General features: G+C 42.6%; 1 protein-coding gene across 1 annotated transcript; it reads left to right on the top strand.

Moving 5' to 3' along the window:
• On the top strand, positions 1-27,319 carry LOC136764491 (mucin-2-like). The gene is made up of 50 exons (XM_066718618.1): positions 1-128; positions 3,529-3,603; positions 3,721-3,766; positions 6,929-7,065; positions 7,213-7,322; positions 7,966-8,030; positions 8,564-8,700; positions 9,409-14,533; positions 14,633-14,781; positions 14,886-15,007; positions 15,125-15,189; positions 15,313-15,452; positions 15,665-15,734; positions 15,834-15,982; positions 16,087-16,208; positions 16,326-16,390; positions 16,514-16,653; positions 16,866-16,971; positions 17,071-17,219; positions 17,324-17,445; positions 17,563-17,627; positions 17,751-17,890; positions 18,103-18,208; positions 18,308-18,456; positions 18,561-18,682; positions 18,800-18,864; positions 18,988-19,127; positions 19,340-19,409; positions 19,509-19,657; positions 19,762-19,883; positions 20,001-20,065; positions 20,189-20,328; positions 20,541-20,646; positions 20,746-20,894; positions 20,999-21,120; positions 21,238-21,302; positions 21,426-21,565; positions 21,778-21,847; positions 21,947-22,095; positions 22,200-22,321; positions 22,429-22,493; positions 22,614-22,753; positions 22,899-22,944; positions 23,096-23,241; positions 23,380-23,501; positions 23,844-23,905; positions 24,510-24,610; positions 25,009-25,172; positions 25,673-25,769; positions 26,316-27,319. Exons 2-50 carry the CDS (start codon positions 3,564-3,566, stop codon positions 26,327-26,329), a joined length of 10,272 nt encoding a protein of 3,423 aa, XP_066574715.1. The 5' UTR covers positions 1-128; positions 3,529-3,563; the 3' UTR covers positions 26,330-27,319.
• Positions 27,320-27,973: the final 654 nt, after the last annotated feature.

Raw genomic sequence — 27,973 nt, 5'->3', positions numbered from 1 at the left:
CAGAGTATTGAAGTGACACACATACACATACACACAAGTTGACAGTGAGAAATACCCTATAGAAACAGGACAACTGCTTGAGAGACTTATAGACAAAGACACAGAAGACAAAAGAAGACGCGTCAGAGGTAAGTTGATAATTTACTGCACAATAATGGACTGTATAACTGACAGTTTTGTATTAATCAATTCATGCAAGCAAGTATTTTTTGTCATGTGCTGCATTGTTGGTATTAATGTGATTCGAATAAGGCAACATAGTCCACTACAAAACATAGAAAAATATCCTGGCTAATCAACAATACGTAACACTGGTGTACATTAATGTATGTATATATGTATGTATGTATTTATTTTAATAATGTATGTCAATGCTGCGTTTTACCTGACGCAGTACAAACACAATTAACACACAATAAATAAATAATAATAAATTGAATTCAAGAAAGAAAGAAAATTGCAGTACCCTTTTAATGTGGTTTATTTATTTATTTATTTATTTATTTATTTATGTATTATGTGTTTATAATTTATTATGAAGACTACTTGCTTTTGTAAGCGCAATTATATGTTTTCTCACATTTGGAAAACGCTACAGTTAAACTTCAACTTGCAATGGCGTACATATATCTATATAGGGCTGTGATGGGCTATTTAGAAATTGTAACTCAGCTATGTAAGTTGTAAACTTCAGATGCGTCTTGTCGGTTGTAGAAAGTCTCAGCTATCTAACCGATCAGCGCAGGAAGAGTTAATCCAGTGAGAGAAATCGAACAATCAACTGTTTTAATTTTGACAAGGAGGATATATCAGAAACGAAACGAGAGTAAAAGGAAATTGTTTAAAAAGCAATACATTGTGTTGTCGTTTTCTGTTGTCTGAACACAACTTTGGCTGGGAATCAAATCAAAACCTGGACCCACCTGCGCGTCATAAAAAAAAAAAAAAAAACATTATTTGTAAGATGCTACTCTGCACTCTTCATAAATGCTCCCGCTGTGTACAGGTTTATAGTTTCCTATTAGCGTGTGAGTCAAAATTATGTTTTAATCTGGCTCTTTATGTCTTTTCTAAAGGTGAGTGTTTACTGTACAGAGATTAACCAAAAAAAAAAAAAAAAGTATGTTTTGGCTTCTTCGTCATTGTGTAATTTGTTTGAACGGTATTCCAGATCGAAATAATTGTATTTATTATTAGTTTAATGACCAGTATTATTATCAGTGGCGTCCCCCCTCCCCTCAGGGCCATGGCAATTTTGAAAACAATAAGTGCAAACAAATATCCTCACTAGAGATTCGAACAGCGTACGACAGACACTCCATGTGCCATAATAGCGTGTTATACCCGCTAGAAGTCTGATACAGACTTAACAATATATTGATAATGTGCTCATATACCATACTAGGAATGACAGCAATGGGGAGTGATTATTCAGTGTACTAAAACTACTTAAAACATATGTGCACTCCACCTGTGGCGTTTTTCGGAGGTGGGGGAGGCATTAAGTACGACTGGAGCTCCCCTCTCGGGATTCTAAAGGCGCACCTCAGATATGCCAAGTGTCTTAGTACTGGTTTACTCGCTATACCAATTGGGCTAATATTTCAAAGCAGGAAGCTCTATTTATGTTTTTTTGCGGTGGGTTATGTCATATGTATTGTACTTATATACCATACCATTTATGACAATAACAGGGGAGCTATCTTTCAGTGCTCAAAACATATTTGCGCTCCACTATGTCAGAAGGCTCGCGCACCTCAATAAGGACCTCAAAAGTCACATTTATGTTGATGTTATGGATGAATGTGGGCGTCACGACAGCAGACTTGCATTCACATAGAGACTCCAACATCAGCGACGGAAACATTGGATTTCCAATGAAGACGCGTATTTCTAGCAGCGCTCAAATCGAAAGTGCATCCTCACCACTTTCAATTACACACCTCCACCGGAATAGATCTCTGTGATTGTAAGCACCACAAACCGCGTCTAGTATTTAATATATATTTAATAGGTGTTTAATTGTCACATTTTTTTTGGAGGGTGATGCCCCTAGAACCCCAGACCCCCAGCCGTTCAGTAACAAATTCCTCTTCGCCCTCATTTTGCCACCTCCCCTCCGCGAATTCCTGGCTACGCCACTGATTATTATTATTATTTGAATTATAATTATTATTATTATTGAAATTATTATTATTATTATTATTATTATTATTATTATTATACAAATAATATTTTAAATAATAATAATAATAATAATAATAATAATAATAATAATAATAATAATAATAATAATGTCTCATTAAACTATGTAAATATACTGGGCGCTTCTATAACCGCCCGGGAGTGGTCAACTATAATACAGCTCGCAGATCAATTAAACGGCAGCAAGTCAAAACTCTGTAGAAAACAGTGCTCACACCCTGTTCAAAGAATGGGAGTATTCCCTGGGACAGGTATCTCGTCATTCTGGTACATTAATTGTAAGGTGGACGTTATTTGGATTGTACATAAAAGATGTAAACGAGACACACCCTGGTCACGGTCACACACACACAAAGCAATGTATTTCTGTGCTATTATTTAAACCCATCCTATAGTATAAAAGTATCGATCAGCCTAAACTGGAAAAATTTTGCAGTGTCCAGACCTGGTCCTGTAGACTGCCCACCACAGCAAAGTCACACAGAGACACACATACGCACAGAGAGAAAGACACACAGACACACGTATACTTGTTTAGCACCCCCTGATATCGCCAATTTATATAGATATGTTATTGATTCATGCAGTTTAGTCCAGTCCCTCTAGCCTCTGATTTCGATTGACATTCTCAATAGGGATAAATCTTTAACTAACCGTTAAAGGTCGTTCTTTCAGATTAAAGCCCCTGTAATTGCGGCGGTTTTCAATTTTTATTATTTGTATTTGCAACTCTTGTAAAACGACTGGAAACGTGAAAAATATCATACATAGATGGGAAAATATAACTGCTGCCTCAGTCAATTTACTGGTTGGACTGGATGTATTTGTTTGCTGTGTCTCAACATGCAGACTACGCTGTTTATCGCTTATTATGTATTATTATAATTCCGTGCCCAAAATGCAATTTGGGAGTGTTTGCTCAAAGGAGAGGGATTGAGTCACTCAAGTACACACACCCAGTCCCACATACACACGCAATCAAACACAGAATCTCAGGACAACCGTTCAAACGAAATCGTCATCACCATCATCATCAATAAACAAATTAAATACATATACCCACAGATCTTACCATATGATACAGACATTGGTGTTTTATTCCTGGGTGAGCAGTACAGGTAAAGAGATGCAGTGGGGTGCAGGTGGGTCTTGGGGCAATGGTCTCCCCAGGTCTAGGGCTAGAGATTGATGTCATAAAGGGATGCAAATACCACTGTTCTAGGAGTGTGGTCTGTGTGTCTGCAATAGGAATTATGCAGTAGATTGTATTCCTCCTGCAACACAACCACCTGACACTGTCCCCCTCTTATCATTGTCCCTCAGCTCTTCAGTGAGTCTCCTCCACAACAACAGTAAGAATGAAGCCAAGGGAAGCAGCAGCCCTGATCCTCCTACTTGGTATGTAACCCCTCTACACTGCTGTATGTGTGTGTCAGCACTGTAACCACTCTACTCTGCTCTACACAGTGTGTGGTCTATTTTTGTATTAATGTTAACCTGTTCCTCTCCTTGCAGGCTGTGTCTGTTGGCAGATCGCAGTGACTGACGGAGCAAATACCACGTGAGTTCTCAATACTGATTTTCAAAGTACTGACGATTGATATCTAATGTCCTTTGTAACAATCTGAGAATCAGTCAGGGTTTCTGTGAGTGTGTGTCTGTGTGTGTCTCTATGTCTCATGTCTGTTTGTCTCTGTGATCAGTGTGTGTGTATGTCTTTGGGGAGCACGTCAATTCGTCCCCAACTATTCGTCCCCAACAATTTGCCCCTGCAACAATTCGTCCCCACGACAGTTAGTCCCCGCGTCAATTCGTCCCTATACCAATTTGTCCCCGACAACAATTCGTCCCCACGACAATTTACCCACATCATTACATGTTCTCCACTTGAGCACTTGTAACCATGAGTGCATTCACTTATTGCAGAGCCGTAGAACACACACATGTGTACAGTGAGGGAAAAAAGTATTTGATCCCCTGCTGATTTTGTACGTTTGCCCACTGACAAAGAAATAATCAGTCTATAATTGTAATGGTAGGTGTATTTTAACAGTGAGAGACAGAATAACAACAAAAAAATCCAGAAAAACGCATTTCAAAAAAGTTATACATTGATTTGCATGTTAATGAGGGAAATAAGTATTTGACCCCTTCGACTTAGTACTTGGTGGCAAAACCCTTGCTGGCAATCACAGAGGTCAGATGTTTCTTGTAGTTGGCCACCAGGTTTGCACACATCTCAGGAGGGATTTTGTCCCACTCCTCTTTGCAGATCCTCTCCAAGTCATTAAGGTTTCGAGGCTGACGTTTGGCAACTCGAACCTTCAGCTCCCTCCAAAGATTTTCTATGGGATTAAGGTCTGGAGACTGGCTAGGCCACTCCAGGACCTTAATGTGCTTCTTCTTGAGCCACTCCTTTGTTGCCTTGGCTGTGTGTCTTGGGTCATTGTCATGCTGGAATACCCATCCACGACCCATTTTCAATGCCCTGGCTGAGGGAAGGAGGTTCTCACCCAAGATTTGACGGTACATGGCCCTGTCCATCATCCCTTTGATGCAGTGCAGTTGTCCTGTCCCCTTAGCATAAAAACACCCCCAAATCATAATGTTTCCACCTCCATGTTTGACGGTGGGAATGGTGTCCTCCAAACACGGCGAGTTGAGTTGATGCCAAAGAGCTCGATTTTGGTCTCATCTGACCACAACACTTTCACCTAGTTCTCCTCTGAATCCATCAGATGTTCATTGGCAAACTTCAGACGGGCCTGTACATGTGCTTTCTTGAGCAGGGGGACCTTGCGGGCGCTGCAGGATTTCAGTCCTTCACGGCGTAGTGTGTTACCAATTGTTTTCTTGGTGACTATGGTCCCAGCTGCCTTGAGATCATTAACAAGATCCTCCCGTGTAGTTCTGGGCTGATTCCTCACCGTTCTCATGATCATTGAAACTCCACGAGGTGAGATCTTGCATGGAGCCCCAGACCGAGGGAGACTGACAGTTATTTTGTGTTTCTTCCATTTGCGAATAATCGCACCAACTGTTGTCACCTTCTCACCAAGCTGCTTGGCGATGGTCTCGTAGCCCATTCCAGCCTTGTGTAGGTCTACAATCTTGTCCCTGACATCCTTGGACAGCTCTTTGGTCTTGGCCATGGTGGAGAGTTTGGAATCTGATTGATTGATTGCTTCTGTGGACAGGTGTCTTTTATACAGGTAACGAGCTGAGATTAGGAGCAGTCCCTTTAAGAGAGTGCTCCTAATCTCAGCTCGTTACCTGTATAAAAGACACCTGGGAGCCAGAAATCTTGCTGATTGATAGGGGATCAAATACTTATTTCCCTCATTAACATGCAAATCAATTTATAACTTTTTTGAAATGCGTTTTTCATATATATATATATAAATACACACAGACACACAATTATTTTGTATTATTTATTATACTGTATGTTTTTAATTGATACATTAACTTGAGACTATAACCCCAATAATTAAATTTATATGTCACAACAGCTGGCAGAGATGGCTGCAGGCTACTTAAAATAGGTTGGTGCAGTGATGAGGGAACAGCACTGTAAACCTGGTGATTTGGGTTTGGATCCTGATTAGTACTTGTTATTTTCTTTTGTGTGCATTATTATTATTTTTTAAATATATAATGTCCTGGAGTTAAACGTATCAGAGTAGTATGAACAATTACAAGGCTTTTGAAAATACAGTTTACCTTACATATGGAGGGTCAGTCCTTCTGACAAATATAATGTATTTATTTGATATTTTTTCACTTAGGCTTTACATTCAGTGCATATGTGGATGCCTTATTATTATTATTATTATTATTATTATTATTATTATTATTATTATTATTATTATTATTATTGATTTCTTACATTCAGTTTGGCTGAATTCAAATAATGATCCACTCTAACTGGATATTAACGAGTGAATTTGCCTTGCTGTCTGATTTGCTACTAGTTCATGTTCCCTGAACTGTTATTGAAACACAATTCTAATTAGGAGAATTAAAAATCCTAATTAATTACCTTCTAATTGTACCGTTTAACTCCAGGAAATTATATGTTTAAAAAATAATAATAATGTACACATAAGAAAATAAAAAGTACTGAGTAGAATTTGAACCCAAATTAGCAAGTTGACAGCACTGTTCCCTAACCACTGCACCAACTGATATATATTATTAACATGAAACCTATTTTATGTAGCCTGCAACCATCGCTGCCAGCCGACGTGACTAATTGTATAAAATGTAATTATTGGGGTTATAGTGTCAAGTTAATGTATCAATTAAAAACATACAGTATAATAAATAATACAAAATAGTTGTGTGTCTGTATTTATAAATATATCTATATAGCCTGCCTACTATATATACACATACGTGTGTTCTATGGTTCTGTAATAAGTGAATGCACTCATAGTTACAAATGCTCAAGTGGAGAACGATGGGGGCAAATTGTCGTCGGGGACGAATTGTTATAGGGGCGAATTGACATTGGGACGAATTGTCGCGGTGACCAATTGTCACCGGGGTGAATGGTCACAGACGAATTGTCATAGACCCATGTCTTTGTATGTGTGTGAATTTGTGAGTCTGTCTGTATGTCTTTGTATGTGTGTCTCTATGTATGCTGACCTGTGTTGTTGTTTGTGTCACTGCCTTTGGGTGTGCTGACATGTGTGTGTCTCTGTGTGTCTGTCCACAGAGCTGTCCTCACGCTGACTTTCCTATCAGACCTCAGCCCCTCCATTGAGATCCTACAGGGTGCCCTGGTTGTGAAACAACCCCAGTTCCAAATTGGAGGGCAGTACAAGGTGGACGTGGTGGATGTCAGATTGACCAGTGAGTGACCTGGGCTTGTGTATCTGTTAATGTATCTGTCAGTCAGTCAATGTACAGTCAGTCAGTCAGTGTGTCAGTCAATCAGTGTATCAGTCAGTCACCCACTCCTCTCTGAGTGTGTCTGTTCCTGTCCTCCGCTCCTTACAGACCGGATTAAGAAAATGTGCACGTTTGAAATGACGCTGAACATCCGCAACCTGGAGCTGCCTGAGAAAGACATACTGACGTTATCAGACTACAAACTCATCAACTCCTGGGTGAGGCAGAAATGCACATCAAGAGACTTGCCAGTAGGGTGGTGGCAGACAGGAAAGACTCTATCATTGTTAGCAGTGTCAGAGGTTGTATAATGGGACATAAGGAGTAATCACCTTCAAACACCAGTTTGGAGCGAATACAACATGCAGTCCTATGAGGGGGGTGGGGGCGGGAGGCTTGCTAAGGTAGTGTCTTAATCTGAATCTGAGCTGAGCAGCAGATGAACTCGGATGGACTGGATGTCTGCTGTTATTGTCCACATTTGTCCAGGGAATACGTAGGAAGTAGAATGGTTAGAAAAGATGAAGGAAAACAAAGAAGCAAAGATCTCTAGGCTTGTAAAATAAATCTTTGCTTAAAAAATAGTTTTTTAGAAAAACTGAAAGGGGCCTTTGGGTTTCACTGCTTATGCTCAAAAGCTGCAAAGTGTCCCATCAATCTTATACTCCCCCAGCACCACCTCCCGATCTCCCAGGGGCTTTTGGGAGATGAAGTGCCAGGGCAAAGTTAAGTCCTACACACTGCTTAGTATACTGTTGCTCACTGTCCAGTATCCAAAAGAGTCCCTGTAAGTAACCAGACAGGAGGCATTTCTAATTATTCCATTTGTACCTTTCCTTTCCTTTCCTTTCCCTACTCCAGCTACGAGATATTCTCTTGCAGCAGGTTGGAGTGACGAGCACCATTGTTCCTCTGGCCCAAATCACGTGAGTCACATCACCACTTGCTGCACGCCTGGGACAGAGTGAGAGAGTGATAAAACCTCACCAGTCTGAAATGTCTGGGACGTCTCTTCAGCACAGGCACACCTACACACACACACGCACACGCACGCACGCGCACGCACGTACGCACGCACGCACGCACACACACATTGCCACACACATGCACACACTGACAGAGCACACGTACACACACAGACAATGCACATATACCTACACAGACGCACACACACCATGAATGGGATTAGTTGGGGAGCCCTTTGACCCATGTTACGCTCCTACAGAAAACCTTCTCACACTAGTGTACTACACCCATCTACCCACCCACCTACCCACCCACTCTTCTTACTTGAAATAAAATTATTGAACTAAATGACAACGTATTTATAAATACATGTGTATAATCTGAGGTGGAAGTTCAGAATGTACTGATTATGCCGTGTTCTTGTAAAGAAATGTAATTGGGTTGTTATTCTTTCTATCTCTTTCTCACTCTGTCTCTCTGACCCATCCCCCAGTCTTCAAGACACAATCAGTGCACAAGTAGGATACACGCTCCAGGCAAAAGACATTTCGACTCTTGGAGGGCTTACAGACAGCGTGTGGAAAATAACAGCAGGCATCCAGTCCATCCGAGTTGTTCTGACTATGACAAGTGAGTGCAAAAAAACTAAACTGTTTTCTCTCCTTGCAGTTCTTCACACTACTACATATTTCCATTATGGAAAATGACAAGAAAGTGAAAAGTTGAGGTCATTGCAAATGAGGAAAAATATTTGTATTAGTATTAATTAATTAATTAATTCATTGATTTGTTAATGTATTAACTTCTGAACTGATGCATGTCCCTATCCAGGGAACATACAGTTGACATGCAAAACACACTTGTCACCAAACCTTTCATATTAGACTTGGTGCAAAATTATTACAACTCTGTTGTCAACTATAATTAAGTCAAAAATACAGAGTGACAATGCTGTGTGGAGTGGGGTTAGAAGCAGACTTGATTAAGTGCAGGACAGAAGCAGTGGCAGTAAGGTAATCAAAAGTACAGGTATAATCAGATATTTTGTAAAATAAAATAAAGAAATAGAGAATGACTATATTACAAAGTCCTGTAAAGAAATACAACACAATTCTAAGCATAACTTGATTAAATAAAATATATACCAGAATAATATATCAATATTTCAAATCTGTCTGTCTGTCTATCCAGATAATACATTATGGAATAGGAACATGGGGAAAGTAATACCCAACAGAAACATGCCATATGACATGCCATTCATGTGTAATAAAATGCACATATGAGCACTAATGTGAATGCCCATTCTAATATGGACCTCTTCTACTCATACAACAGTACCAATAACTGCAGCTTCCACTACCCCCACAACTGCAGCTCCAACTACCACCACTACTACGGCTCCCACTACCACTACAACTGCAGCCTCTACTACAACTACAGCTGAAGTATCCACAACAATAACAGCAATGCCCACTACAACAACTACTACTAAAGCTCCAACTGAAACAACTACTACTGAAGATCCAACAACTACAGCCACTACTGTTGCTCACACTGCAACATCAATAACAGCTCCAATTATAAACACATCTGCTGCTCCCACTACAATCACAAATGCAGCTCCAACAACTACCACAACTGCAGCTCCCACGGCCACCACAACTGCAGTTTTAACTACAAAAATTGCAGTTCCCACTACAAGAACAACTGCAGCTCCTACTACAAAAACTACAAAAGCTCCCACTACAACCACACCTGCCACTCCCACTAGTACAACAGCTGCGCACACTTCGACCACAACAGCAGCAAATACTCCAACCACAACAGCAGCTCACACTACAACTGCAACTACAATTAGGAAAACAACACCTCCCAAAACCACCACAATAACAATTCCCACTACAGCCACAACAGCAGCTGATACTAAAACTACAATAACAGTTCCAACTACAAAAACAAGTATAGCTCCTACAACAAGCAGAACTGTAGTTTCAACTACAAAAAATGCAGTTCCCACTACAAGAACAACTGCAGCTCCCACTACAAAAACTACAAAAGCTCCCACTACAACCACACCTGTAGCTCCCACTGCCACCACAATGACAGCTCCCACTACAACAACTGCCACTCCCACAACAATCACAACTGCCACTCCCGCTACAACAACAGTAGCGCCTACTAAAACCACAAGAGCTCCCACTACAACAACTGCCACTGCCACAACAATCACAACTACATCTCCCTCTACAACCACAACCGCAGCTCCCTCTATAACCTCAAATACAGCCCCCAGTTCAACCACAACTGTATCTCAGACTACAACTACAACAACAGCTCAAACTACAAAGACAACTGCAGCTCCCGCTACAACAACAGTAGTGCCCACTACAACCACAACACCTCCCACTACAATCACAATTACTACACCCACTAGTACAACAGTAGCATCCACTATAACCACAGCAGCAGCTCTCACTACAATCACAACTGTAGCACCCAGCACAACTACAACTGCCACTCCAACCACAACAACAGCATCTCCCAAGACCACCACGATAAACATTCCCATTACATCCACAGGAGCTGCTCAAACTACAACTACAACAACAGCAACTCCCACCACAACTACATCTCCCACTACAGCAACTCTGGCTCCAACTACAGAAATAACTGTACCTCCCCCTACAACCTCAACTGCAGCTCCCACTATAACCTCAGCTCCCAGTTCAACGACAACAACAGCTCCCACTACCGCAACTGCAGCTGCCATTACAACCACAACGGTATCTCAGACTACAACTACAACAACAGCTCAAAATACAAAGACAACTGCAGCTCCTGCTACAGTCACAACTGCTGCACCCACTATAACAACAGGAGTGCCCACTACAAAAACAACTACTGCACCAACTACAAAAACAACTGCAGCTCCCACTACTACCACAACACAAGCTCCAACTACAAAAACAACTGCAGCTCACACTACAACTGCAACTACAATTAGGAAAACAACACCTCCCAAGACCACCACAATAACAATTCCCACTACAGCCACAACAGCAGCTCATACTAAAACTACAAGAACAGTTCCAACTACAAAAACAAGTATAGCTCCTACAACAAGCAGAACTGTAGTTTCAACTACAAAAAATACAGTTCCCACTACAAGAACAACTGCAGCTCCCACTACAACCACACCTGTAGCTCCCACTGCCACCACAATGACAGCTCCCACTACAACAACTGCCACTCCCACAACAATCACAACTGCCACTCCCGCTACAACAACAGTAGCGCCTACTAAAACCACAAGAGCTCCCACTACAACAACTGCCACTGCCACAACAATCACAACTACATCTCCCTCTACAACCACAACCGCAGCTCCCTCTATAACCTCAAATACAGCCCCCAGTTCAACCACAACTGTATCTCAGACTACAGCTACAACAACAGCTCAAACTACAACTACAACAACAGCACCAACTACAACCAAAAGTATAGCTCCCACTACAACCCCCTCTGCCACTTCAACTACAACTGCAACTCCCACTACAACAACAACCGCTCCCATCACAACGACAACAGCTCCCACTACTGCAACTGCAGCTGCCATTACAACCACAACTGTATCTCAGACTACAACTACAACAACAGCTCAAACTACAAAGACAACTGCAGCTCCCGCTACAACAACAGTAGTGCCCACTACAACCACAACACCTCCCACTACAATCACAACTGCCACTCACACTACAGTCACAACTGCCGCACCCACTATAACAACAGGAGCGCCCACTACAAAAACAACTGCATCTCCCACTACAACCACAACACAAGCTCCCACTACAACAACCACTGCCACTGCAACCACAACAACAGCATCTCCCAAGACCACCGCGATAAACATTCCCATTACATCCACAGGAGCTGCTCAAACTACAACTACAACAACAGCTCAAACTACAAAGACAACTGCAGCTCCCGCTACAACAACAGTAGTGCCCACTACAACCACAACACCTCCCACTACAATCACAACTGCCACTCACACTACAGTCACAACTGCCGCACCCACTATAACAACAGGAGCGCCCACTACAAAAACAACTGCATCTCCCACTACAACCACAACACAAGCTCCCACTACAACAACCACTGCCACTCCAACCACAACAACAGCATCTCCCAAGACCACCGCGATAAACAATCCCATTACATCCACAGGAGCTGCTCAAACTACAACTACAACAACAGCTCAAACTACAAAGACAACTACATCTCCCTCTACAACCACAACCGCAGCTCCCTCTATAACCTCAAATACAGCCCCCAGTTCAACCACAACTGTATCTCAGACTACAGCTACAACAACAGCTCAAACTACAAAGACAACTGCAGCTCCCGCTACAACAACAGTAGTGCCCACTACAACCACAACTCCTCCCACTACAATCACAACTGCCACTCCCACTACAGTCACAACTGCCGCACCCACTATAACAACAGGAGCGCCCACTACAAAAACAACTGCTGCTCCAACTACAATCATAACTGTAGCACCCAGCACAACTAAAACTGCCACTCCAACCACAACAACAGCATCTCCCAAGACCACCGCGATAAACATTCCCATTACATCCACAGGAGCTGCTCAAACTACAACTACAACAACAGCTCAAACTAAAACAACTGGAGCTCCCACTACAATCACAATTACCACACCCACTAGTACAACAGTAGCGTCCACTATGGCCACAGCAGCAGCTCTCACTACAATCACAACTGGCGCTCCCACTACAGTCACAACTGCCACTCCCACTATTACAACAGTGGCACCCACTACAACCACAACACCTGCACCCACTACAATCATAACTGTAGCACCCAGCACAACTACAACTGCCACTCCAACCACAACAACAGCATTTCCCAAGACCACCGCGATAAACATTCCCATTACATCCACAGGAGCTGCTCAAACTACAACTACAACAACAGCACCAACTACAACCAAAAGTATAGCTCCCACTACAACCCCCTCTGCCACTTCAACTACAACTGCAACTCCCACTACAACAACAACCGCTCCCATCACAACGACAACAGCTCCCACTACTGCAACTGCAGCTGCCATTACAACCACAACTGTATCTCAGACTACAACTACAACAACAGCTCAAACTACAAAGACAACTGCAGCTCCCGCTACAACAACAGTAGTGCCCACTACAACCACAACACCTCCCACTACAATCACAACTGCCACTCACACTACAGTCACAACTGCCGCACCCACTATAACAACAGGAGCGCCCACTACAAAAACAACTGCATCTCCCACTACAACCACAACACAAGCTCCCACTACAACAACCACTGCCACTGCAACCACAACAACAGCATCTCCCAAGACCACCGCGATAAACATTCCCATTACATCCACAGGAGCTGCTCAAACTACAACTACAACAACAGCTCAAACTACAAAGACAACTGCAGCTCCCGCTACAACAACAGTAGTGCCCACTACAACCACAACACCTCCCACTACAATCACAACTGCCACTCACACTACAGTCACAACTGCCGCACCCACTATAACAACAGGAGCGCCCACTACAAAAACAACTGCATCTCCCACTACAACCACAACACAAGCTCCCACTACAACAACCACTGCCACTCCAACTACAACTGCAACTCCCACTACAACAACAACCGCTCCCATCACAACGACAACAGCTCCCACTACTGCAACTGCAGCTGCCATTACAACCACAACTGTATCTCAGACTACAACTACAACAACAGCTCAAACTACAAAGACACCTGCAGCTCCCGCTACAACAACAGTAGTGCCCACTACAACCACAACACCTCCCACTACAATCACAACTGCCACTCACACTACAGTCACAACTGCCGCACCCACTATAACAACAGGAGCGCCCACTACAAAAACAACTGCATCTCCCACTACAACCACAACACAAGCTCCCACTACAACAACCACTGCCACTCCAACCACAACAACAGCATCTCCCAAGACTACCGCGATAAACATTCCCATTACATCCACAGGAGCTGCTCAAACTACAACTACAACAACAGCACCAACTACAACCACAAGTATAGCTCCCACTACAAACCCCTCTGGCACTTCAACTACAACAACTGCAACTCCCACAATAATCGCAACCGCTCCTACTACCAACACAACTACATTTCCAACTACAGCAACTCTGGCTCCAACTATAACAATAACAGCTCCCACCACAACAAAAACTACATCTCCCACTACAACAACTGCCACTCCAACTACAGAAATAACTGTACCTCCCACTACTACCACAATTGCATCTCCCTCAACAACATCAACAACAGCTCCCACTACAACCACAACTCCCACTACAACCTCAACTGCAGCTCCCACTACAACTGCAGCTCCCACCCCAAAGTAAGTCCAATTCTCACCTCATCTGCTTAATTGTATTTTTCAAAATTTTTGAATCCAGTATGTTGACATTTCTCTGTCATTCTGTCCTTGGAAAAACAGGCCAGTGGTTGCTGTCCTGAGACTGGAGTTCAACACCACAGGCACTGCTCCCAGTGACACTGAGATCATCAAAGCCTTCACTGACCTACTGGCCCCTTACACATCCCTGGCCTCCTACCCAGTGAACCTCACTACAATAACTGCTAAGAGTAAGACAGACTGTCCGTCATGTAACACACGGTGAATGTTCACTTTCTTTATCACATTTCTGCAATATTGTTGTAATAATCTTTTTTAATTTTCCTACTTGCAGACACAACTGCTACAGGTGTTGCTGTCACTGTGGGATTCCTCATCAGTAACCTGACTCTTCCAGAAGGGTCTGATTTCACCAACGAAACATACAGCAAGATCCAGGACCCTGTCAACACACTGGTGAGTGTTTCACTGAAGGTCACACAGGGATAGGAGGAGAACACAAGAGACAACAGAAGATCGGGAATTGTGTGAATTATATTCATGAAGCTGATATTTTGTCTTGTGGTTTCACAGCTCCGTGACCTGCTCTCCACCTACCTGGGTGGCAGTCCATCAAAGTTCCCCTCTGCTACATTCACGTAAGTCATAGTAGCTCACCATTGCACTCTGTTACCAACCAGTTCCCATTGAAGGAAGAACAATACAAGACACATGTCATTCAAACTCATGCATTTGCTCACATTCTGAAACTATGTCCACAGCAACCAGAGCAATCACATCCAAGCTGAGGTGGCATATCAAGTCCCCAGCAGTGCCATCCAGAACCCCAGTGCTGAGCTGAAGAAGATTCTGAATGTCACAGGACAAGTGAAGGACATGGCAGTCACTGTGAGCATCAACGGTCAGTCACACTTATATTACCGGGATTTTGGGATCAGGCTCATTTCACTTCACGTTTGATAAAAACGAGTTCTCTATAGCATTTGATTATTGTTGTGTCTTTCCAGTAGCCTAATGCAGTGATGCCCTCAAGGTTATAGCTCAAGTAATGGCTGTGCAGAAAACAAAATGAATTGCTGACTAAACTGATGTGTTCGTTATCTTCCATGACAGGTCAACAAATGTCAACTGCAGCTCCCACCACACCTATAGCTCCCACTACAACTGCAGCTCCCACCCCAAAGTAAGTCCAATTCTCACCTCATCTGCTTAATTGTATTTTTCAAGATTTTTGAATCCAGTATGTTGACATTTCTCTGTCATTCTGTCTTTGGAAAAACAGGCCAGTGGTTGCTGTCCTGAGACTGGAGTTCAACACCACAGGCACTGCTCCCAGTGACACTGAGATCATCAAAGCCTTCACTGACCTACTGGCCCCTTACACATCCCTGGCCTCCTACCCAGTGAACCTCACTACAATAACTGCTAAGAGTAAGACAGACTGTCCGTCATGTAACACACGGTGAATGTTCACTTTCTTTATCACATTTCTGCAATATTGTTGTAATAATCTTTTTTTATTTTCCTACTTGCAGACACAACTGGTACAGGTGTTGCCGTCACTGTGGGATTCCTCATCAGTAACCTGACCCTTCCAGAAGGGTCTGATTTCACCAACGAAACATACAGCAAGATCCAGGACCCTGTCAACACACTGGTGAGTGTTTCACTGAAGGTCACACAGGGATAGGAGGAGAACACAAGAGACAACAGAAGATCGGGAATTGTATGAATTATATTCATGAAGCTGATATTTTGTCTTGTTGTTTCACAGCTCCGTGACCTGCTCTCCACCTACCTGGGTGGCAGTCCATCAAAGTTCCCCTCTGCTACATTCACGTAAGTCATAGTAGCTCACCATTGCACTCTGTTACCAACCAGTTCCCATTGAAGGAAGAACAATACAAGACACATGTCATTCAAACTCATGCATTTGCTCACATTCTGAAACTATGTCCACAGCAACCAGAGCAATCACATCCAGGCTGAGGTGGCATATCAAGTCCCCAGCAGTGCCATCCAGAACCCCAGTGCTGAGCTGAAGAAGATTCTGAATGTCACAGGACAAGTGAAGGACATGGCAGTCACTGTGAGCATCAACGGTCAGTCACACTTATATTACCGGGATTTTGGGATCAGGCTCATTTCACTTCACGTTTGATAAAAACGAGTTCTCTATAGCATTTGATTATTGTTGTGTCTTTCCAGTAGCCTAATGCAGTGATGCCCTCAAGGTTATAGCTCAAGTAATGGCTGTGCAGAAAACAAAATGAATTGCTGACTAAACTGATGTGTTCGTTATCTTCCATGACAGGTCAACAAATGTCAACTGCAGCTCCCACCACACCTATAGCTCCCACTACAACTGCAGCTCCCACCACAACTATAGCTCCCACTACAACTGCAGCTCCCACCCCAAAGTAAGTCCAATTCTCACCTCATCTGCTTAATTGTATTTTTCAAGATTTTTGAATCCAGTATGTTAACATTTCTCTGTCATTCTGTCTTTGGAAAAACAGACCAGTGGTTGCTGTCCTGAGACTGGAGTTCAACACCACAGGCACTGCTCCCAGTGACACTGAGATCATCAAAGCCTTCACTGACCTACTGGCCCCTTACACATCCCTGGCCTCCTACCCAGTGAACCTCACTACAATAACTGCTAAGAGTAAGACAGACTGTCCGTCATGTAACACACGGTGAATGTTCACTTTCTTTATCACATTTCTGCAATATTGTTGTAATAATCTTTTTTTATTTTCCTACTTGCAGACACAACTGGTACAGGTGTTGCCGTCACTGTGGGATTCCTCATCAGTAACCTGACTCTTCCAGAAGGGTCTGATTTCACCAACGAAACATACAGCAAGATCCAGGACCCTGTCAACACACTGGTGAGTGTTTCACTGAAGGTCACACAGGGATAGGAGGAGAACACAAGAGACAACAGAAGATCGGGAATTGTGTGAATTATATTCATGAAGCTGATATTTTGTCTTGTTGTTTCACAGCTCCGTGACCTGCTCTCCACCTACCTGGGTGGCAGTCCATCAAAGTTCCCCTCTGCTACATTCACGTAAGTCATAGTAGCTCACCATTGCACTCTGTTACCAACCAGTTCCCATTGAAGGAAGAACAATACAAGACACATGTCATTCAAACTCATGCATTTGCTCACATTCTGAAACTATGTCCACAGCAACCAGAGCAATCACATCCAGGCTGAGGTGGCATATCAAGTCCCCAGCAGTGCCATCCAGAACCCCAGTGCTGAGCTGAAGAAGATTCTGAATGTCACAGGACAAGTGAAGGACATGGCAGTCACTGTGAGCATCAACGGTCAGTCACACTTATATTACCGGGATTTTGGGATCAGGCTCATTTCACTTCACGTTTGATAAAAACGAGTTCTCTATAGCATTTGATTATTGTTGTGTCTTTCCAGTAGCCTAATGCAGTGATGCCCTCAAGGTTATAGCTCAAGTAATGGCTGTGCAGAAAACAAAATGAATTGCTGACTAAACTGATGTGTTCGTTATCTTCCATGACAGGTCAACAAATGTCAACTGCAGCTCCCACCACACCTATAGCTCCCACTACAACTGCAGCTCCCACCACACCTATAGCTCCCACTACAACTGCAGCTCCCACCCCAAAGTAAGTCCAATTCTCACCTCATCTGCTTAATTGTATTTTTCAAGATTTTTGAATCCAGTATGTTGACATTTCTCTGTCATTCTGTCTTTGGAAAAACAGGCCAGTGGTTGCTGTCCTGAGACTGGAGTTCAACACCACAGGCACTGCTCCCAGTGACACTGAGATCATCAAAGCCTTCACTGACCTACTGGCCCCTTACACATCCCTGGCCTCCTACCCAGTGAACCTCACTACAATAACTGCTAAGAGTAAGACAGACTGTCCGTCATGTAACACACGGTGAATGTTCACTTTCTTTATCACATTTCTGCAATATTGTTGTAATAATCTTTTTTTATTTTCCTACTTGCAGACACAACTGGTACAGGTGTTGCCGTCACTGTGGGATTCCTCATCAGTAACCTGACTCTTCCAGAAGGGTCTGATTTCAACAACGAAACATACAGCAAGATCCAGGACCCTGTCAACACACTGGTGAGTGTTTCACTGAAGGTCACACAGGGATAGGAGGAGAACACAAGAGACAACAGAAGATCGGGAATTGTGTGAATTATATTCATGAAGCTGATATTTTGTCTTGTTGTTTCACAGCTCCGTGACCTGCTCTCCACCTACCTGGGTGGCAGTCCATCAAAGTTCCCCTCTGCTACATTCACGTAAGTCATAGTAGCTCACCATTGCACTCTGTTACCAACCAGTTCCCATTGAAGGAAGAACAATACAAGACACATGTCATTCAAACTCATGCATTTGCTCACATTCTGAAACTATGTCCACAGCAACCAGAGCAATCACATCCAGGCTGAGGTGGCATATCAAGTCCCCAGCAGTGCCATCCAGAACCCCAGTGCTGAGCTGAAGAAGATTCTGAATGTCACAGGACAAGTGAAGGACATGGCAGTCACTGTGAGCATCAACGGTCAGTCACACTTATATTACCGGGATTTTGGGATCAGGCTCATTTCACTTCACGTTTGATAAAAACGAGTTCTCTATAGCATTTGATTATTGTTGTGTCTTTCCAGTAGCCAAATGCAGTGATGCCCTCAAGGTTATAGCTCAAGTAATGGCTGTGCAGAAAACAAAATGAATTGCTGACTAAACTGATGTGTTCGTTATCTTCCATGACAGGTCAACAAATGTCAACTGCAGCTCCCACCACACCTATAGCTCCCACTACAACTGCAGCTCCCACCCCAAAGTAAGTCCAATTCTCACCTCATCTGCTTAATTGTATTTTTCAAGATTTTTGAATCCAGTATGTTGACATTTCTCTGTCATTCTTTCTTTGGAAAAACAGGCCAGTGGTTGCTGTCCTGAGACTGGAGTTCAACACCACAGGCACTGCTCCCAGTGACACTGAGATCATCAAAGCCTTCACTGACCTACTGGCCCCTTACACATCCCTGGCCTCCTACCCAGTGAACCTCACTACAATAACTGCTAAGAGTAAGACAGACTGTCCGTCATGTAACACACGGTGAATGTTCACTTTCTTTATCACATTTCTGCAATATTGTTGTAATAATCTTTTTTTATTTTCCTACTTGCAGACACAACTGGTACAGGTGTTGCCGTCACTGTGGGATTCCTCATCAGTAACCTGACTCTTCCAGAAGGGTCTGATTTCACCAACGAAACATACAGCAAGATCCAGGACCCTGTCAACACACTGGTGAGTGTTTCACTGAAGGTCACACAGGGATAGGAGGAGAACACAAGAGACAACAGAAGATCGGGAATTGTATGAATTATATTCATGAAGCTGATATTTTGTCTTGTTGTTTCACAGCTCCGTGACCTGCTCTCCACCTACCTGGGTGGCAGTCCATCAAAGTTCCCCTCTGCTACATTCACGTAAGTCATAGTAGCTCACCATTGCACTCTGTTACCAACCAGTTCCCATTGAAGGAAGAACAATACAAGACACATGTCATTCAAACTCATGCATTTGCTCACATTCTGAAACTATGTCCACAGCAACCAGAGCAATCACATCCAGGCTGAGGTGGCATATCAAGTCCCCAGCAGTGCCATCCAGAACCCCAGTGCTGAGCTGAAGAAGATTCTGAATGTCACAGGACAAGTGAAGGACATGGCAGTCACTGTGAGCATCAACGGTCAGTCACACTTATATTACCGGGATTTTGGGATCAGGCTCATTTCACTTCACGTTTGATAAAAACGAGTTCTCTATAGCATTTGATTATTGTTGTGTCTTTCCAGTAGCCTAATGCAGTGATGCCCTCAAGGTTATAGCTCAAGTAATGGCTGTGCAGAAAACAAAATGAATTGCTGACTAAACTGATGTGTTCGTTATCTTCCATGACAGGTCAACAAATGTCAACTGCAGCTCCCACCACACCTATAGCTCCCACTACAACTGCAGCTCCCACCACAACTATAGCTCCCACTACAACTGCAGCTCCCACCCCAAAGTAAGTCCAATTCTCACCTCATCTGCTTAATTGTATTTTTCAAGATTTTTGAGTCCAGTATGTTGACATTTCTCTGTCATTCTGTCTTTGGAAAAACAGGCCAGTGGTTGCTGTCCTGAGACTGGAGTTCAACACCACAGGCACTGCTCCCAGTGACACTGAGATCATCAAAGCCTTCACTGACCTACTGGCCCCTTACACATCCCTGGCCTCCTACCCAGTGAACCTCACTACAATAACTGCTAAGAGTAAGACAGACTGTCCGTCATGTAACACACGGTGAATGTTCACTTTCTTTATCACATTTCTGCAATATTGTTGTAATAATCTTTTTTTATTTTCCTACTTGCAGACACAACTGGTACAGGTGTTGCCGTCACTGTGGGATTCCTCATCAGTAACCTGACTCTTCCAGAAGGGTCTGATTTCACCAACGAAACATATAGCAAGATCCAGGACCCTGTCAACACACTGGTGAGTGTTTCACTGAAGGTCACACAGGGATAGGAGGAGAACACAAGAGACAACAGAAGATCGGGAATTGTGTGAATTATATTCATGAAGCTGATATTTTGTCTTGTTGTTTCACAGCTCCGTGACCTGCTCTCCACCTACCTGGGTGGCAGTCCATCAAAGTTCCCCTCTGCTACATTCACGTAAGTCATAGTAGCTCACCATTGCACTCTGTTACCAACCAGTTCCCATTGAAGGAAGAACAATACAAGACACATGTCATTCAAACTCATGCATTTGCTCACATTCTGAAACTATGTCCACAGCAACCAGAGCAATCACATCCAGGCTGAGGTGGCATATCAAGTCCCCAGCAGTGCCATCCAGAACCCCAGTGCTGAGCTGAAGAAGATTCTGAATGTCACAGGACAAGTGAAGGACATGGCAGTCACTGTGAGCATCAACGGTCAGTCACACTTATATTACCGGGATTTTGGGATCAGGCTCATTTCACTTCACGTTTGATAAAAACGAGTTCTCTATAGCATTTGATTATTGTTGTGTCTTTCCAGTAGCCTAATGCAGTGATGCCCTCAAGGTTATAGCTCAAGTAATGGCTGTGCAGAAAACAAAATGAATTGCTGACTAAACTGATGTGTTCGTTATCTTCCATGACAGGTCAACAAATGTCAACTGCAGCTCCCACCACACCTATAGCTCCCACTACAACTGCAGCTCCCACCCCAAAGTAAGTCCAATTCTCACCTCATCTGCTTAATTGTATTTTTCAAGATTTTTGAATCCAGTATGTTGACATTTCTCTGTCATTCTGTCTTTGGAAAAACAGGCCAGTGGTTGCTGTCCTGAGACTGGAGTTCAACACCACAGGCACTGCTCCCAGTGACACTGAGATCATCAAAGCCTTCACTGACCTACTGGCCCCTTACACATCCCTGGCCTCCTACCCAGTGAACCTCACTACAATAACTGCTAAGAGTAAGACAGACTGTCCGTCATGTAACACACGGTGAATGTTCACTTTCTTTATCACATTTCTGCAATATTGTTGTAATAATCTTTTTTTATTTTCCTACTTGCAGACACAACTGGTACAGGTGTTGCCATCACTGTGGGATTCCTCATCAGTAAACTGACTCTTCCAGAAGTGTCTGATTTCACTAACGAAACATACAGCAAGATCCAGGACCCTGTCAACACACTGGTGAGTGTTTCACTGAAGGTCACACAGGGATAGGAGGAGCAGATCACAAAGATGATAAAATATCCATTTTGTTAATAACATTGGTATTCTGTGTCATTCCTTTACAGCTCCGTGACATTCTCTCCACATTCCTGGGTGGCAGTCCATCTGAGTTCCCCTCTGCTACTTTCACGTAAGTCATAGCTCACCATTTCACTCTGTTACCTACCAGTTGCCATTGAAGGAAGAACAATTCCTGAGACAAGTCCTTCAAACTCATGCATTTGCTCATATTCTGAAACTATTTCCACAGCAACCAGAGCAATCACATCCAGGCAGAGGTGACATATCAAGTCCCCAGCAGTGCCATCCTGAACTCCAGTGCTGAACTGAAGAAGATTCTGAATGTCACTGGACCAGTGAAGGACATGGCAGTCACTGTGAGCATCAACGGTCAGTCACAGTTTTATTACCTTAAGACAAAACCATATACCTCTCACATTTGTTGCCTGCTGTAACATTCTGCATGTCTTAAAACAGTGAATATCTTAATAAGGTTGAGAAGATAACATGTTGCTTCCTTTATCTTGAAACCCAGGTCCACCAGCCATGACGACTGCTGCTCCCATTACAGTCCCTGCAAGGTAAAGCCAGCTTTCTCTTTGGGTATTTGAGTCAGGGAGGCGTTGATCATTGCAATGCTCATAAAGATAAATTACTAAGATAAGATACAAATAGCAGTGAACTCAAAGTCAGTACTAGCTGTGACTGAACATGTCCCCCTTATCTCTGCAGTAACATCCCCATCCTGATTCAATTCCAAATGGAGTTCAGGAGCCAGAGGTCTGTGCCCAGCAATGTGGACCTGTCCAGCGCCACCAATATGCTCTTCCAGCAGCTGAGAGACTACTCCAGCAGCATCACCAATGTCACCTATCTGAGTGAGTCAACATGGGTACAGTTTCTGAGTATCGGGTTGTCTCAAGATTCTTCTGCTGTTGAAACTCAACTCTGCTAAAGTAAACTAAGCAAAGATATAAAACTTTTAAAAACTTTTTTTTCTTCCCCTCTTCGGACAGGACTGTCAAATAACTCTTTCGCCATTCTAATGGAAATCCAGATCAATGATCTAACTGTTCCCAAGGGTCAGGAGTTAACAGTGGAGCAGAAAGCCATGGTGTTGGAGACCACTAATAAGCTGGTGAGGACTGGCTTGAAAACGTTATGGCAAAGCAAAGGAGAGACAGAGAGAGAGTGAGTGACAGAGAAAGACACAGAGAAAGAGATGGAATGGAAGAGAGACAGTGAGACAGACAGACAGAGAAGATGAGAGTCTGAGAGATATAGAGAGAGAGAATGACAGAGAAAGTGACAGAGAGAGAGACAGAGATAAAGAAAGACACAGACAAACAGCTAGATACAGAGAGATACTGAGACTGTGGAAGTAGGTGAGTGGCTTTCATGGCCTAACACTGGACTCCTGTTCAAAGATGTGATGCTACTAATGCTCGCTTTCTGTTGCATTGTGTTTTTCTTCCTTCAGCTACAAAACATACTTTCACAACCAAACAGCAACACATTCCAGTTACCCCCCTGTAACTTCACGTGAGTTGCATCCTGCCATCCTCATGCCTGCATTGTTCAGCTCTACCCATTAAAACAGAAGCAGAAGGGAGAGAGGAAAATGCCCAAACAAATGACTTTCTAATAAGAATTATAAAAATCTGAAGAGGTTCAAAACATTATCATTTTATTAGTAATGTCTTTTGATGGATGTTTGTAGTGTGCCGTTTCCTCTCTTCTTTAAGCACTTCTTTTTTTTGTCTTTACTTGGACGTCTTTTATAGTTCATGTGCAGCAATGTTAACTTAATTAACAGAACTCTTTTGGTTCTATGTTGACTTTTAACGTTGCATGTCTTTTCATTTTTTTCATCTTGCCAATGCTGAATATTTGTTAAAGTGATTGTAATCAATGCTTGTTTATCACGAAATAGTGTAAAAAGACCTAATCAAAAACAATACAACACACCCAGACCACACATTATAACTGGCCATGACCTGACTAGTGTGTGGACCAGCTCTACTGCAGATGCAGTAATTTGAGGAGGTGTTACCATGACTCTGATTTTCATGCTGTGATAAGCCGTGTTGCCTTGGCAACAGTTCATCAATAAACTCCTCCCCCTCTCTCTCACCATATCCAACAGTGTGAAGGACAATTACATCGAGGCAGACATGGTGTACATTTTCCACGATGGAGACATTGAGATGCCCAGTGATTTCCTGAATGAGATTCTGCAAATCAGAAGTATGCTGAACATTTTCATTATTATGTATTTATTTTATTAAACTATATTAAGAAATTCACTGGAATAAGAAAAGGACAGGCCACAGGATCACCCATAGACTCTCTATGTAGACTGTTAGTATCACCATCAATGAAAAAAAATCAATTAATATTCAGTTAAGATTTAGTCTTTGATGGTTTTATGACATCAGTAATAATAATACATATTTTGACAATGATGATGATGATTGTAATTTATTAATTAATTAATTTTATTAGCAGATTATGGTTTGCCCAGGGCAACTTACAGGAAGTGAAATACACAGAAAAACATATTGTAAATTACAGTAATACAAAAACGTACAGTGCAGTGAGAGTCCACAGACTTTCGTTAATATTATTATTACCTGATTTCTTAGCAGACACCCTTATCCAGGGTGACAATGTTACCCCTCCCCCTCCCATCCTGCTGCCCATACTGACCTCCACCTCTGATGAGAGAGACCGTGGGATCTGGGGAATCGCCATCGCCATCCCCGTCGGAATTGTCCTCCTCCTGCTGCCCTGTTGGATCCTGCTTTGTGTGAGTGTCTCTATAGGCCAGTGTGTGTGTCTCTATAGAGCAGTGTGTGTATGTGTTTCTAAAGAGAAGTGTGTGTGTGTGTGCGTTACTAGATTAGTAGAGACTACTAGTGTGTGTGTGTCTGTCTCTGTAGAGCAGTGTGACTGTATCTAGAGTACGGTGTATGTATGTCTCTATAGAACAGCATGTGAATGTCTCTAGCGCACTGTGTGTCTCTATAGAGCAGTGTATGTATGTCTCTATAAGGCATTGTGTGTGTGTGTCTCTACAGAGCAGTGTGTGTATGTCTCTGTAGAGCAGTGTGTGTCTCTATAGAACAGTGCACAGTAAGAGGAATGTTCCTCACGTATGATTTCCAGCCAATCTCAAACTTAGCCTGAGGGAAAAGTCTCTATTTTGCAGTGGGTGGGTGTGCAGGGAGGACAGCATTTGTCTGTTTGTCTCTCTCTTTCTGTATGTTAGTGCTGTGTCAGTGAGTAGGCTCTCTTTCTCTAATATAGTGTCTGCTGTGCGGCTGCTGTGCAGGACTGAGAAGGAGACTGAGGAGGCAACCCCTGGTCCAAGAAACCCTGCCCTACAATACACACCAAGTATATGGTAGGTTCCTGCATCATCCATGCATCAGACAGCATGTGGGGTGCAACTGGATCAGCTTTAGTATAAATCACTCAGCTAACTGAGCGTTGTGTAATTTATTATTTGCTCAGGGATCCAGGGAGGGGTTTGAGTGAACATCTGCACTGTGACCAATGAAATGCCACCAGTGAAAAAACTGTCTTTACGATGCATTTCTTATGACACCCTCTGCTATGTGGGTTAGAGTGTGCACATTAACGTACAGTACACCACAGCAGGGGGTTATGATTATTATTGTTTCTTAGGAGACATCCAAACCCAGGGCAACTTACAGTTGTCCCTGTTGTGTGCAGAGGGGGATGGGCAGAGCAGGCAAGCATATGTGTCAATAGTGATTAAAAAGCTCTAGAAGTACAGCATTAATATCCAGGGTTAACAGAAGGGAGCAAATTAATATACATAAAAATAACAGGTATGGTAATTGACATATTGGAAATGCTGTCAGTGAAAAAAAAAAATACTTCCCTTTCACTATACAGTTTTTTCTGTTTCTTTCTTCTAAAACAGGCGTTTTGTTTTGATTGTGGATCCCAGCACGGCTTTCACACAAACGGAAACATGGGTTTGGCTTTGGTGAAAGACAACCAATAAATCACACACAGACAACAACAGCCAAAACAACCTCTTGCCTTGACCAACACTCCCGCTACAACCACAGCTGCAGCACTGACTGGAAATTAATCTTCCACCACAACCGAAACCCACACACTATGACCCCCATGACGCAGGACTGCAGCACTACAGTTCACACTGCAGGAAAGACCAAATTAAGTAGTGAATAAATGGATTACATTGTGAATAAAAAATAAAGTACCAACTCCATAAACCTCTCTTATAACAGAGAGGCCAGTGTGGGAACTCAAGATGTTTTTACTGGTCGAAGAGGATAATCATTCATGCAGAGTATTTTATTTTATTGGACATTTTTGAATTACTGTAATCAATGTTACTCTATGTATTTAACTTATTTATGTGATTCAATTTTCACAAAGTATTTTCATTCAGAAAAAGGAACACTTTAATTTATTTTTGTATTTAGTATATATTTTTAAGTATTAATACAGTATAGTAGGAGAAACACATAATGAATAGACACTACAGTACACTAACGCTGTACACACACACACACACTTAATACAGTACAGAGTACAGTACAGCTACACTGACTGACTCTCTAGGTACTTCAGTATGTTAAGTCCCAGCTAATATATAAGAAGAAAGAGGGGGAGAGAGAAAGAAGATAAGCTGCAATGAACTGTCGGCAGCAGGGAATGAGAAGAGGAGGAATGCACCCCATGTTGTTAATCATTACAAGCACTGTGTTGGCATTTCAGGGAAATGCTACTGGAAAAAAGGGAAGTCTCACCCTCACTTTGCATGCCTGTGTGTGTGTGTGTTCATGTTTACAGATACAGTAAATATGTACTGTATCTGCATTATTGTGAAATTAAGCTCCAGCTGTAATTATAATATACATATATTTAAATAAATACATATTTTATGACATAATATTGCCCATTGTGCAACGTATCCCTATTGCTGAATGGTCTGTGTTTCCTCTTGTGTCTCCGCTTTGTCAGTCCGGTTGGACAGGTTCATGGATCCAACCAGGCATTGTGGGAAAAAACAAACATAAACTTCGACTCACCTTTCTGAAGTTGTTTTATTCTCGGATTCTCTCACTGTAGTCCCATACCAAATGTTAAGACACAATAGATCTTATTTTTTTCATATGCTACTAAGGGCCTCATTTGGGGAGGTTTAAAGTATGCCAGAGGCAGTTTTATATATTTATTTTATGGGTTGCAAATATGTGGTGAGCTTAACTTATCCAAAATATTTTCAACATAAAAAGAAATACTTGGATGACAAACTAAAAGATATTTTAAATACATGTCACATACAGAAAATGAGCCAATAAAAATGTATAAGGATCCCATATTTCCATATATTACCATATATTAAACACGTTTGTTCCATATGGGATGAAAACTTGTGAGATGAAACTCGTGATTCGTCAAATGTATGCAGTTTTCCTTGTGTATGAAGAATGGTCCACCACTCGAAGGACATCCAGCCAATGGCAGGCCAGTGGTTGAAAATGGCAGATTGGTGAAAGAGGCCAAAGGAGGCTGACACGAATTGTGCAGGATAGGCTACAGTTA

The sequence above is a fragment of the Amia ocellicauda genome, chromosome 12, assembly GCF_036373705.1.
Source record: "Amia ocellicauda isolate fAmiCal2 chromosome 12, fAmiCal2.hap1, whole genome shotgun sequence".
NCBI classification, from domain to species: Eukaryota; Metazoa; Chordata; class Actinopteri; order Amiiformes; family Amiidae; genus Amia; species Amia ocellicauda.
The sequence above is the reverse complement of the archived record's forward strand: the minus strand, read 5'-3'. Positions and strand labels throughout refer to the sequence as shown.